At 39.2% G+C, this 12,946-nt stretch overlaps 1 protein-coding gene across 1 annotated transcript in view; it reads left to right on the forward strand.

Moving 5' to 3' along the window:
• Positions 1–12,946, forward strand: part of Sema3d (semaphorin 3D) — a 193,627-nt gene that overhangs the window by 119,099 nt on the left and 61,582 nt on the right. Inside the window, exons 5-7 of the mRNA XM_048433583.3 lie at positions 2,088–2,207; positions 7,331–7,424; positions 10,037–10,165. Of these exons, the coding sequence (XP_048289540.3) occupies positions 2,088–2,207; positions 7,331–7,424; positions 10,037–10,165 (343 nt within the window). The remainder of the gene's footprint in view (positions 1–2,087; positions 2,208–7,330; positions 7,425–10,036; positions 10,166–12,946) is intronic.

Below are 12,946 nucleotides of genomic sequence, written 5' to 3' on the forward strand. Positions count from 1 at the left end.
TTATACCTGGAAGGGAGCTATCTTAATTATTATGCAAGTATCTCTTTAAGATCCTTCAGAGTTGACATCTAAGTCACTGACCATGTGGTAAAATGAAGCATTGATACAGTGTTTCAATGACTGGCAGTGAGCTTGAATGTCTTATTCTAACCATACAGCTTTCATCTTGGGCCTCTGTACCCTTGTTGGTGCAGAAGCAAAGACCAAATGGCAAAATGAACACGCAGAAGCTAAGTAAAAGCTGGAGACGTGTAAACCTCCCTTCCTAACTGGATGCCATGCTTAAATTTTATGTGGTGATCATAAATGATTTTACATTTTTGCATTGGCTTTTTTCCTATTTCTTTGCCTGCATTGTTCTAAACCATTAGTAGTTTTTCTATCTGAATCCATCCTCCCGAATTAAGCATCCTAGTACAGGCACGCCAGGTACAAACCACAACGTCCCTCTTTTTGTTTTTGTAAATAAGATTTGTTTGTTTTTATTTTTTGTGTACGCAAGTGTGCTTACATTTCTGTATGTTCACTATGTGCGTGCAGTTGCCTATGGCAACCAGTAGAGGGTGTCAGGCCACCTGGAGCTGAAGTTATAAGCAGTTCTGGATTTCTGTGGTAGGGTAGGGACAGAACTACATGAGAGTCTGACCTTCAACAGTTGGGGACTGTTTATTAGCACACAAAACAAAAGGCAGCCTCTCTCACAGGGAAACTGAGGAGTCTTCCAGGAGTAAAAGCTGATTGTGACCCTAAATCGTGGTGATAAGCTTAATAATTGGAGAAATGTTACAGTCTTCAGGGTTCACATGTCTCTTCTGCAGCCTCTTCTTATGGAAATTATTTGCCTAAAACAGCACAGAGTTTCCTTCCTGGGATAAAGGATGGTAATTGGGCAAGGTGGAGGCTGTCTGTAATCTTGTATGAATCCTGTTTTACAAATGGGGCACTCTATCAGTTGTGAGCCATGAGATCTGGATTCTGGGAACTTCTGTAGTCAGTCAGGATCTCCCACTGTCCACAAGTGATCTTGCTTTCTTGGTGAGGAGGCCCTGGCCAGTCAGGAATGGAGAAACGAGACTTTTCCTTAGCTTCCTACTTTTCAACTGAACATTTGCCTGCCTTCTATACAGGATAAATGTCTAGAGTGGTTGTGAAAGTTCTGTGTGTCTATGGGGTCCTGAAACATGCATTCATGGCCCAGCAATTATTTCCATCCAGGGATAGGATTTTCACTTCGAGTCCCAGTCCTTGGCAGTCTAAGGCTGGGGGCTACCCTGAACTTAAGGGGAGCCTTATTCAATTCCTCACTGGCCTTGGCTACACTGTGAGATTTTCTCTCTCAGAGTAAAGAAAAAATAAATTGCTCACAAAAATTTTGTAGAGCTAAAGGTTCACTTATAGTAGGTAAACTTAATATATTCTTTAATACACTGAATGAATATTCTAAGAAAAATCGGAGAATCAATATTTATTAGCACATCAATTATAGAAAATAAAGATAGCAAAAACAGAAAGAAATGTTTAGATATAAGCATGTGAAAAAAAACATAAATGTGAGTCTTCAAAATTCTGCTGGAATAAAAATGTTTAGGAGGAAAGAACCAGCATGAAGTAACCTGATTTAAAAGACTTTCCAGTTTTACAATAAAGGGAGCTCTATGGTAGGAACCCAGATGTAGTATGTCTACTGTTGTGCTTGGTGGGCTTTGGACAGTTGATATGGTATATAGTAAGACATGCAGGGTCGAGGTTATGTTTGTAGCAGAATAGGAGAGATTTTGTGCTCTTTGATAGTTTCTGTCACACCCAGTCTGTTTATATCCATTCTCCGGGTTTCACTGGACACAGCTATAGAGCTCTATGTCTCAACACTTGAGTTAGCTGCAAAAGTATAAATGTAACACTTTTCGATATCACTCCTTCAGCCACAATTTCTGTATTTCTTTCCTTTGTTCAAGTCAAATAGTCATACCATTTTCATAAATCTTTCTATATTTTCCTTATTTTGGATTATTGATACATTCCTAAAACAAGGAAAATGAAGAATTGTCCATTAGTCATACACTAATGCTTTTTTTTATACCTAACAGACAGAATGTGCGAATTTCATCCGAGTACTTCAGCCGTATAATAAGACTCACATTTATGTGTGTGGAACTGGAGCATTTCATCCACTATGTGGATATATTGATCTTGGACTCAACAAGGAGGTAATGAAACTGATGTGGGAAGGTAGTCTGTGTTCTGTTAATTATATTTTAAATAAGCACTGATTGGCCAGTAGCCAGGCAGGAAATAAAGGTGGGACAACTAGACAGGAAGTAGAGGTGGGTCAATGAGGACAGGAGAATTCTGGGAAGAAGGAAGCCCATTCTTCTGCAGTCCTGACACAACTACAGAAGAAGCAAGATGTGACTGCCTCGCTGAAAAAGGTACCGAGCCATGTGGCTCACATAGGCAAGAATAATGGGCTATATAAGTTATAAGAGTTAATAAGAAGCCTGATCTAATGGGCCAATCAGTTTACAACTTATATAGACCTCGGTGTGATTTCTTTGGGACCTAATGATTATGGGAACCAGTCAGAACAGAAACCCTGACAGCATGAAACAATAGAAAATATAATTTACTACAATGTCTGTAGCACAAATTGTATATGTCTAAGTAAACATAACATGAGTTATATAAGACTTCATGTTTCTAAACATTTTAAAAATTATACTAAGTGTTTTCTATCAAAACCTGTTTTAATGAGAGAAGTAAAATTTGCAATATAAACTATTACAAGCAATTGTTTTTATGAACAACATGTGTACTTTCAGTTTTTCTTCTAATGGTATTTGTGTACACATACACATTTACACATATGTTTATAAATTACAATGATGTGAAGAATATATTTTACACATATGATCGTATAGTGTAATTATATATTATAAATAATTTCGTTTTGTTCTTGAGATATGTACTGGCTGAAATATGTGTTAGAAGTGGACTTAAAAGAGCATCAGTAGTTTTCTTGGTTTTATAAAAACATTCACTCAGACTGAAGTCATTGAATTTTTGGGGCTAAACTAATCGAATGGAAATAAAGGATGTATTTAGTTAAGATTAATTTATTCCAAATATCAATGAGCATTTCTAATAAACGAGAAGCGTGCAGATTTCAGAATTTCAACCAAAATAATTTTTCTCAAGGGTCATCGATTGTCATGTGCACTGCATGCATTTTTTTACACTTTGGAATTCCATCAACATGAGATTAGTGCCACTGTAATCCCTGATATACAAGTTGGGAAAAATGATTTTACTTGGCCTAGTATAAACAGGCCAGCAACGAGATGAACCAAGGCAGTGTCTGTGCAGAGCCAGCATGACTGCTGAGCTTTGGTTGTGTACTCTCTACTGTTTCTTTGCAGGCAACTCTTCTCATGCTTATGCATGTATTTCCTGTGTATAACCATTCAATATCTGTGCTTGAGAGCAAAGTCTGGCCTTACGAAAAAGGTTTCTTTATGTTAATTTAGCAGATGCATGCCCAGATCATACCTACAACTGTGGCCAGACCGATTTTCCTCTCTAACCAACTCATCTAACCAGCCTAACTAACCAGACACCTCTAACCGACTCTCTAACCAGCCTAACTAACCAGACACCTCTAACCGACTCTCTCACTAGCCTAACTAACCAGATTCCTCTAACCGACTCTCTAACTAGCCTAACTAACCAGATTCCTCTAACTGACTCTCTAACTAGCCTAACTAACCAGACACCTCTAACCGACTCTCTAACTAGCCTAACTAACCAGATTCCTCTAACCGACTCTCTAACTAGCCTAACTAACCAGATTCCTCTAACCGACTCTCTAACTAGCCTTGACTCAACTGCTTGAAAGTAAAACAACAATGATAGTTCAATTCTGAACCCAGTGAAGAGTTGGCAACGGAATCTATCATTCTTTGTTGCTGGTGTAATGCTGTGCAGCCTGGCTCTGATGAAGGGCAATATATAACAGTAGCAAAGGGTATAATTATACGAGCAGCCCACAGCTTGTGTCTGGATTTAGGCCTGAGGCTAAAGGCCAAACTCACAACCTGCCAGGGCAGCAAACAGTGCTCTGTAACTCATAAAGTCAAGCTCCCTAGAAGGGAATTTAGATAGAGCTAATAACTTAGCTAGGGACTTGTCAAGAAGTTTTCAGAGTAAGAGCATGGTGAGAGTAGACGGAGAGAGACTCGGAAGGTTGAGCTGATCTGGAGAACAGGCAGCCTGCTTCATATGGATCACTACATTCACATATCATTCATTTCAAGGCGTTTTATTTCTAGAAGTTTATAGACCCTTTCCATTTAAATTGACCAGCTTACTTGGAGAGAAATGAGAAGAGAGGACAGTGTATGTAAAGGGCTAGAGGAAAACCCCCACTGAGGCCATCCAATCAGTGTCTAGCACAATGAGAGGAAAAAAAAGGAAGCTAAGATGAACCCTGAGGAGTTGGCGGGTGTGGGAAGGTGACAACACTATTTAGTGTGATAAGAACTAAGAACAGTAACAAGCTTTTGGTTAAAGTGCTGAGTTAGTAAATGCACATACTGCGTTTAACCATGTTGCTCCAACGGGCTTATGGTAGCTTACCTCAGAAGGGAGGTCAAGGCAGCTGTCTACAGCTTCAAAGAGTAGTTTCAATAGTCAGGTTTGACTATTTAGCAGCTCCGTGACTTTGTGCACATGGTAGAAATGTTCTAAGCCTTTGCTGATTCAGTAGCATGTGATAACCAGAAGGGCAAGTGAATATAGAATTATTTTAAGTATCAAATGAAAGTTATTGACAACATCATCCAGCACATACGATCTCACAGAGACTGAGGCAGCCAAGGCCTGCACAGATCTGCAACAATCTAGCTCTTAGAGCTGAGAGCAGAAATGGACACTTGACTGTACCCCTAACCCAGATATCTCCAAATGCCCAGATATCTCCCTTGCAAATGAAAATTTAGTTTCCTCCAAGAGAGTTTCACTGAGAAAATAAGTTACTTTTAAGGGTAAGCTTCATGCTCAGCAGAAGAGAGCCAACAGAAGTGAACACAGACACATCTTAGGAGGTTCCTTATGTCATAATGTCATCTCCTGGCTTTTCCTTCTAAAAAATGCTATACATAAAAATATACTACATGTGCTGGGCGGTGGTGGCACATGCCTTTAATCCTAGCACTCGGGAGGCAGAGGCAGGAGGATCTTTGTGAGTTCGAGACCAGCCTGGTCTACAAGAGCTAGTTCCAGGACAGGCTCCAAAGCTACAGGGAAACCCTGTCTCAAAAACAAACCAATATTAGGTGTCATTATTTGCATTAAAACGTGTCTGTTTTAGTTTATTAAATAACAGTTGCTAGCCAGTCTCATTTAAATTGCTGCTACTACTTTTTGGTGAGGCAACAGTTACTATTAACTATTTGAACTATTGTTCAAAAGAAGAGGAAGAGCCCTCCAAAAAATGACAACAGAATTCAGGAATTAACCTGGTGTCTTCTGTCCCTTTCACTTCATTGCTTGTTTTCACTAAAATCGCAGGGTGTGTTTCTTTCTTGATGTAAGAGTGACCTGCTGTCACAATGGTATGCTGCCCACAAAGCTTGCAGTTTGGGTTTCTCTGACTACACTGGCTGAGTCATCTCCCTAGGTGCTGGAAGGTGGTGCTGTCATTGTTATGGGACACTAGGGAGCATGGGGCTGTGTTCATTATGCATGCGTATTTTTCTTGGAAAGTTCTACAGAAGATGATTTTCTTCCGAATATCAAAAGTCTGCCAATGTCACTCTGTCTGTGGTCACTACTATAAAAATAAAAGCTTCCGCCAAAATAACTATGTGTCTTCCATGAGTAGTGTTTTTGCAATAGTAAAAACACTACAGCAGGATTTTTTTCCCCCACATGTGTCAACAAATCTGAAAATTCACTGTCTATTTGAGAACACTTGTATGTCATTAAGCATTTTTAAAAGTCACCAGTCTTAGATAATCTGGTATCATAGAAATGTTTAAACTAACAGTAATTATCATCCTGAAATGCAAATATTACAAAACAAATTCTTGAGGGGTTTTGTTTGTTTGCTTGCTTGCTTTGAGACAAGGTAGTTTGATTTTGTTTCTGAGACAAAGTATTGTAAAATTCTCTGTGTATCAAGAGGTGGCCCGGACCTCCTGATTTTCCTGCCTCTACTTCCCAGGTACCAGTCTCAGAGGTGTGACTGAGAGACTGTCATGCCAGAGAGCAAGTTTATTTCTTGAACATTAATTTAGAGACTTGGAAATGACTAGGTGGGTAAACATTATCACTATACAAGTATGAAGAATGGTGTTCAGATCTCCAGGCCCCACATGTAACCAGGCAGAGAAGCTCTGTAATCTCAGCGCTTCTTCATGAGAGATCCGGAGTGGAGACAAGAGTATCCCTGAAGCTCAAGGCCCACGCTCTGTTTCAGACAAGGTGTGAGATGAGGGCCGGCCTCTGAGATTATCCTCTGACCTCCTCACATGCTGCTCTATGGGACATACAGTCACACACACACACACACACACACACACACACACACACACACTCACAGAAAGAGAAAGAGGTTTAAATAGTGAGATAAGTTCTGATTTTATTAGCCTAAGTAAATTATTAAACCTGTGCTGAGGGTATGTCTCGGCCAGTAAAGTTTTGTTGTGAAAGCATGAAGGTCTAAGCTCAGGTTCCTACAACCAGCATATGGCACAAATGCTGCCCGCGTCTGTAATCCAGCACTGACCACCTGGAGAGTGTGAAAGCTGAGCTTGCTGGCCAGCGGCTCCAGCCAAATCGCTGAGCTCCACATTCAACGGAAAACCCTACCTAAACACTGAGGTGGAATGCAACTAAGGAAGACACCTAAAACAACGTCTGGCCTCTACATTTATGATCACACAAGGGTGCAAACACCCTCATGAATATGTGCACACACACACTAAAACAGACACACACATACACGATACCCTCAGGAAGAAAACTAATCAATCTCTAAAAACACGGGTATTTTGTGTTGTATTTTTCCTGACAGTTGTGCAGGTATAATGAATTTTGAGTAAAGTGGTCCTTCAACCTGAACACTTCCTGAATCTCTTTGGAAACAGGGGACAAAACTTGGCATAGGGTCTTGCAGGATGCAACGGCGCCGAAAGAGTTAAGCCCCAGCGCGATGCGTGTGCTGTGTGCTCAGTACATTTCTATCGAGTTAATGAATGGGAACCAATTCTTATCTTCTCTGTTCTTGCTGACCGAGATACATTTGAAAACGTCATTGTGTTTCTTACCACAGGAACTCATATTTAAACTAGACACACACAGCTTGGAGTCTGGCAGACTGAAATGTCCCTTTGATCCTCAGCAGCCTTTTGCTTCGGTAATGACAGGTAAGATCAGTGCAAACAAGGCTTATGTCTAAGTGACTTTCTGAAAAGGCCTGTGTAGACTAAACCACATTTTCTGACTGAATTGAAGATAATTTCGGATTAGCCCTTCCCCACATGTTGGTGCCAGTCTCTCTAGAGGAGCATCGTCAGTCGTGAAGGGAGTGAGGAGACAGAATTCCTTCACGTCTGCACAGAGGCTTTTAAAACAAATGTCTGACTGACGTCTCTCTAGTGCAAATATCATACTTCATTGTTCAAAAAAAAAAAACTTTTACTTACCTGGGATTTTTCTCATACTCAGCTTTGACCTGTATTTACTCAGAAAGGGTGTCACATAAAGCAATTTCTAAGTAGGAAATCAATCCATCAAGCTACAGAATACAGTTACATAATGTCTAAGCATTTTCTCCCTTATTTTATACAATAGAAATGTGCAGATCTTTTCCTTTTCTTTTCTTCTTTTCTTTGTTCATTTCTTCCTTCCTTTGTCCTTCTTTCCTTCCTTCCTTCCTCCCTCCCTCCCTTCCTCCCTCTCTCCCTTCTTCCTCCCTTCCTTCTTCCCTTCCTTCCTCCCTCCCTCCCTCCTTCCTTCCTTCCTTCTTTTCTTTCTTTTTTCTTTTTCTCTCTCACACATGTAGCCCCGTCTGGCTTTGGATATATCTTAAATTCTCATAGAAAAGACGCTGTAGGATTTGAATCATGGTCCAAAGAACAACAGCAGGATCCATGAATCTTAAGTGTTATGCAAGCCTTTCTCTGGTTGGCTCATGGCTTTAGCCTCTTCTCATCTAATTGCTCTAGCGAATCTTTGAGTAGATGATAAGGGTGAAGCACCATGACATTTTATTTTCCACATGGTTAGAACCAGGAATTCTGCTTTGAAGTGTTTTGAAATTATGCAACCCATGTTTGTTTCTTCTCAATAGATGTCACGATTATTTTCATCTGCTAACCAGTATCGATGCAACCTTAAAAACGAAAACAAAAACAAAAACACATTGTGGATGTGTAGATATGGATTATCCCTCTTAGAAATCTGTGGATGCCCTAGAAAGAAACATGACAGTTTTTAAACCTGAATATTCAGTTCAAAATTATGGCTAAAACACACTTTGTCTGACAAATATTGCTATGCTTGAAGTATATATATATATATATATATATATATATATATATATATATATAGTTTTATAGATATATAGTCTTATATATATAGTTTTATATATATATTTCAAATGATATATTGTTATATTGTTTCCTTTTCTCTTAGGTTTCTCTTCAGATCCTTATTGACATTATCAGTTTTCCTTTGTATTTTAAAATTTTTAATTCACAATAAAAATTGACATGTATCTGACAGGCTGGAAAAGTGTCCAGTGGTGGAGACGGCGTGCTTCCTGCACCAACCTTATGTCCTTGCATTTCATTTGAGCTTTTTGTTTTGTTTTGTTTTGTTTTCCTTTAGCCTTTGGCCACTGACATTTAGGTTGAATCGTTCCAAGAGGACCATAAGCAGGGATTTTGAAAGTGTTTCCATCATTTCACAAACAGAGAGGCTTTTGAAGGCTGCTTTAAAAAATAAGTCACATTTCCATGATGATATTGGTTTTATCCATTGTAGGGTTGCGTAAGAAACTTAAATGATCTATACAGATCAGCCATTTTTACTATATTTTGGGTGTAACCCGAAGAAGTTTCCTGTAAAAGTCTCCTGAAATAGCAGGGTTTTAGCTCTCAGAAGTACAACATATCAGCAGCAGGGACAGCCTCCTTCCTGCCTCCTCCCCAGTGCTCTGACAAGCAGTACAAACAGAGGACATTGACCCCTAAACCCACTTGCACTTGCCCCTCCTTATCTCTCTCCCTCGGTTCCTGTTCTTTCTTCTTCTCCTTCTCTGTTTCTGTGCTTCCTCTCTCCTCTTCCTCCTCCCCTTTCTGCCGCCTCTCCCCGATTCCATCTCGTATGCTATCCTCTCTCCTCTCCCTTCTTTTCCTCTTGGCTCTATTGTTCCTCTTTCTCCCCTTGATGAAACATTCACTTCATGTCATAGAGAACCAAGAGCTTAGGATGCAGCAAGCAGGCAATCTTCACTCTTTTTATCAGAGCTTTAGAGACATGGTCATCTCAAGGAATGCAGCATGTTATAATTACAAGGAATGACGTCAGCGTTGACAACTCCCTTTCAGCAGGGGCTTGACAAAGAAAACCTGTGCTTGCTGGAGTTGTGTCACTTAAGTAAATACTAACTGGGCCATCCGTTCTTATTATGACACTTAATTTTTAATACTGTGATGGTTACTACGAAAAATGAACTCCTGATTATGATATTTAGCTGCTTATTGTAGATAAATGCTACAGACTATATCCAAAGAGAAGTCGATGCATGCATCCTTGGTAAATCAGAAGTTCTTGGTCTTTTTGGATATTCAGCCTCTGCTTATCAGTTAGTTGAGTTACCTCTCCACCTAAGCATGTTCTTCAACATCTGAAAAATGTGCGAAGCACGTGTTCTAGTGTTAAGCCATTCACTTGTGTGTTGTGTGGCCCACTGTATCCTGTGTGGACCTCTGCTTCTATGTCTTAGCCGTCCTGTTTGCTTTCTTCCTTGCAGACGAGTACCTCTACTCTGGAACAGCGTCTGATTTCCTTGGCAAGGACACTGCATTCACAAGGTCCCTTGGACTGACACAGGACCACCATTACATCAGAACTGACATTTCAGAACACTATTGGCTCAATGGTTAGTGATGTTTCTCTTCTGTTTGTTCTGACTTTGCTTTTGGAAAAACTAGGAGCTCATTATTATGCATTCAGATGTGTTTAGGAAGAGTTGATTTCATACAGCATTTAAAAATACGTTTCAAACAATTTCACTACAACTTAGACAAATCTCATGAAAGTGTGTCGGTGTTTGTGTGTGTGTGTGTGTGTGTGTGTGTGCACGCATCTGTGTGTGTGTGTGTGAGTAGCTGATATTTACCACATACTATATCCTTGGCAGTCCTTATATTATGATAAATGTGTTATTTTTTAAAGGTTCACAATGACATTTGAGAGACTATCATTTTAACACTTTATTTTTAAAAATGAGTAAAGAGTAGATGTGAAAAGTTGAGTGATTTGATCATGGCCTCCCAATCCATCAGTAACAGAGCTGGGCTTGATGCTGGCAGCCTGTGCTCTGGGTTTTAATTATCAAGTTTATTAGCTCAATGGAACGAAATAGATAGCATCCTAAATTCTTTTCTGTGTTTTAATTGCCACCTAAAATTATATATGTTTTCATAACTGTATACACTATGTATAGATCAGAGTAATTAGCATTCTCCCTTTTTTATCATGCATCAGCCTAGACAAGGTTAATAGTTCAATGCTTGTTTCTGCTGCTAAAATTTATGTTTTGATTTAGAAACAGCACTCCAAAATGTTAAATTATTGATAATGATATTGATTTGTGTAATTATAATTTATTCAAGTTTTATAAGCTATTTGTGGCTTTAAAAGCAGGAAAAAAATCTCTAAAGAATTTATGTGGCTACTACAAGAACTATTACAAGACTATTTCACCCACTGTCTTATTATACTCCATGTGTAGGGGGAAATAGCACACAATTTTATTTAAACAGTCAGATCACATTTATCATTCCATTAGTATTGAGTCTAGCTAAGGAAGCCAAGCCGGAGATTGGATTCCCAGTGGCTATCTTCCTATCTCTGAGTGATTTTTGAACAGTGACAATATAAACAAAAGGCAAGACACTTTTAAAACATTCCTTCTGTCAAAACCTGTAAATCAGTTTGTTTACACAGTCAAGTGATTTTCAAAGTGGCCAAAAGAAAAATTTCCTAAAAAGCGAATGGGTTTTGGAATTACTCTATTTGAGAGTAACTTCGTAGATTGCCCCTTTGACACCTGCTTAGGTAAATATTCTCAGGGTTTTGAAATAAAATTGCATCTACTTAGGAATGGCAAATGTCCTCAAATAGAAAGTTTGCTAGGAGATAGTTAGTCATTCTTCATCATGACATGTCCATAAAGAAGTCTATGTAGGCCTTTTTTATTTGCCTAGAAGCTATTATTGTTATTGCTATTTGAATAGAAATACACAATGGGACACCTTTCAAATGGCCTGACACTTTCCCAATAAACAACTTCCAAGTCTTTTGCCTACAGAGTGTTTCTCCACACAATGCTCTTACATAGACAGACAGATGAAGGTGGCTGACCCCAGGGACAAGGAATGTGTGCTAATCAAGGGGTGTCTGAGTAGTGAACAAGGAGGCTGAAAACATTTCATGAATCCAAGAAAAGTTATTGATGCTTACTATTTAATCAGGAAAGTGTGTGTGTGTGTGTTCTCAACATTAATTATTAATACACTAAAGACCAAAAGACAGTGGTGTGGGTATGAAGAGCAGACCACAGAGGAAAAAAAAACACAGATGAGAGGGAATAGAAATAGAGGTAGCAACTGTTAGGAGGATGTGAAAATACGCTGCACAGAAGATGTGAGAGGGACATTTGCTTGTAAATAGGAGAATTTAAAGTGCACAGGTTGTTCAAGACAGAGAGGCCTTAAGAGATAAGACAATGAAGATAGTAGGAGACGAATGGTAGAAGTTTCAGTGGAATACATTTAGCTAAATTATTAAGAATTGGGATAGTTAACACTCATGAAAAGTTAATCAAGACAATATTTACTGGTTAACAATCAAAGTGATCAAAAGACTTGTTTTGCCAGGAAACTTCCAGATGCTCTGTCACCTTTCCGTTCTTCAATGCATCAACTTACACATCCATCCACCACATAAAAACAAACAAATTAACCTGTTTTATTTGAACATAAGTACTTGCTCTTCAATCTTAATTATCACTTATGTGAGAACTTGGTCCAAAGTTTCTCTGAATTTAAACCTTTGTTTACTTAAAAGACACCAGGCAAGTTATTCCCAGGGACTCCCATGCAAGGCTCACACACATACAAAGTTTAGAGCTGAATTTGATAAAATACCCACCACAATTATCATTATTCCTGGAAGTGGGAGAAGTACGAGGCAGGCTAAAAAGCCTAATTCTTTGCTTCTCCCCATGACACTTCAACATTTAAACTATTTACCACCCCACCACTTTTTCCTTCTTTCTCGCCTATCCTGCCTAATGATCTCCATTGTATTATGTGCTGTTTCCTGGAACTGCAATTTCAATATTCACATTTAAGTGGACCTCAAGCATTGGGTGTCTTACATTCTCATCTTAGATTAGACTTAAAATCTTTTTATAGAGAAATAAGACCGCCAAACCCAGGCTTCAGATAACTAGCTTGCTGTCCTACTTAATTTTCCTAGTGTTACAACTTAACACCCTACTAAGCTGCGTAGGGGAGGAAGAGTTTCTGGTGGCTCACAATTCAAAGATGCCGTGCACCCCCGCAGCTCAGGGGTGGCATCAGGAACTTGAGGCAGCTGCTCATAAAGCATCTACCACCAGGAAGCAGCAAGAGATGAATGCTGCTCTCAGCAG

Source organism: Myodes glareolus, chromosome 27, assembly GCF_982192425.1.
Source record: "Myodes glareolus chromosome 27, mMyoGla1.1, whole genome shotgun sequence".
In the NCBI taxonomy this organism is placed as follows: Eukaryota; Metazoa; Chordata; class Mammalia; order Rodentia; family Cricetidae; genus Myodes; species Myodes glareolus.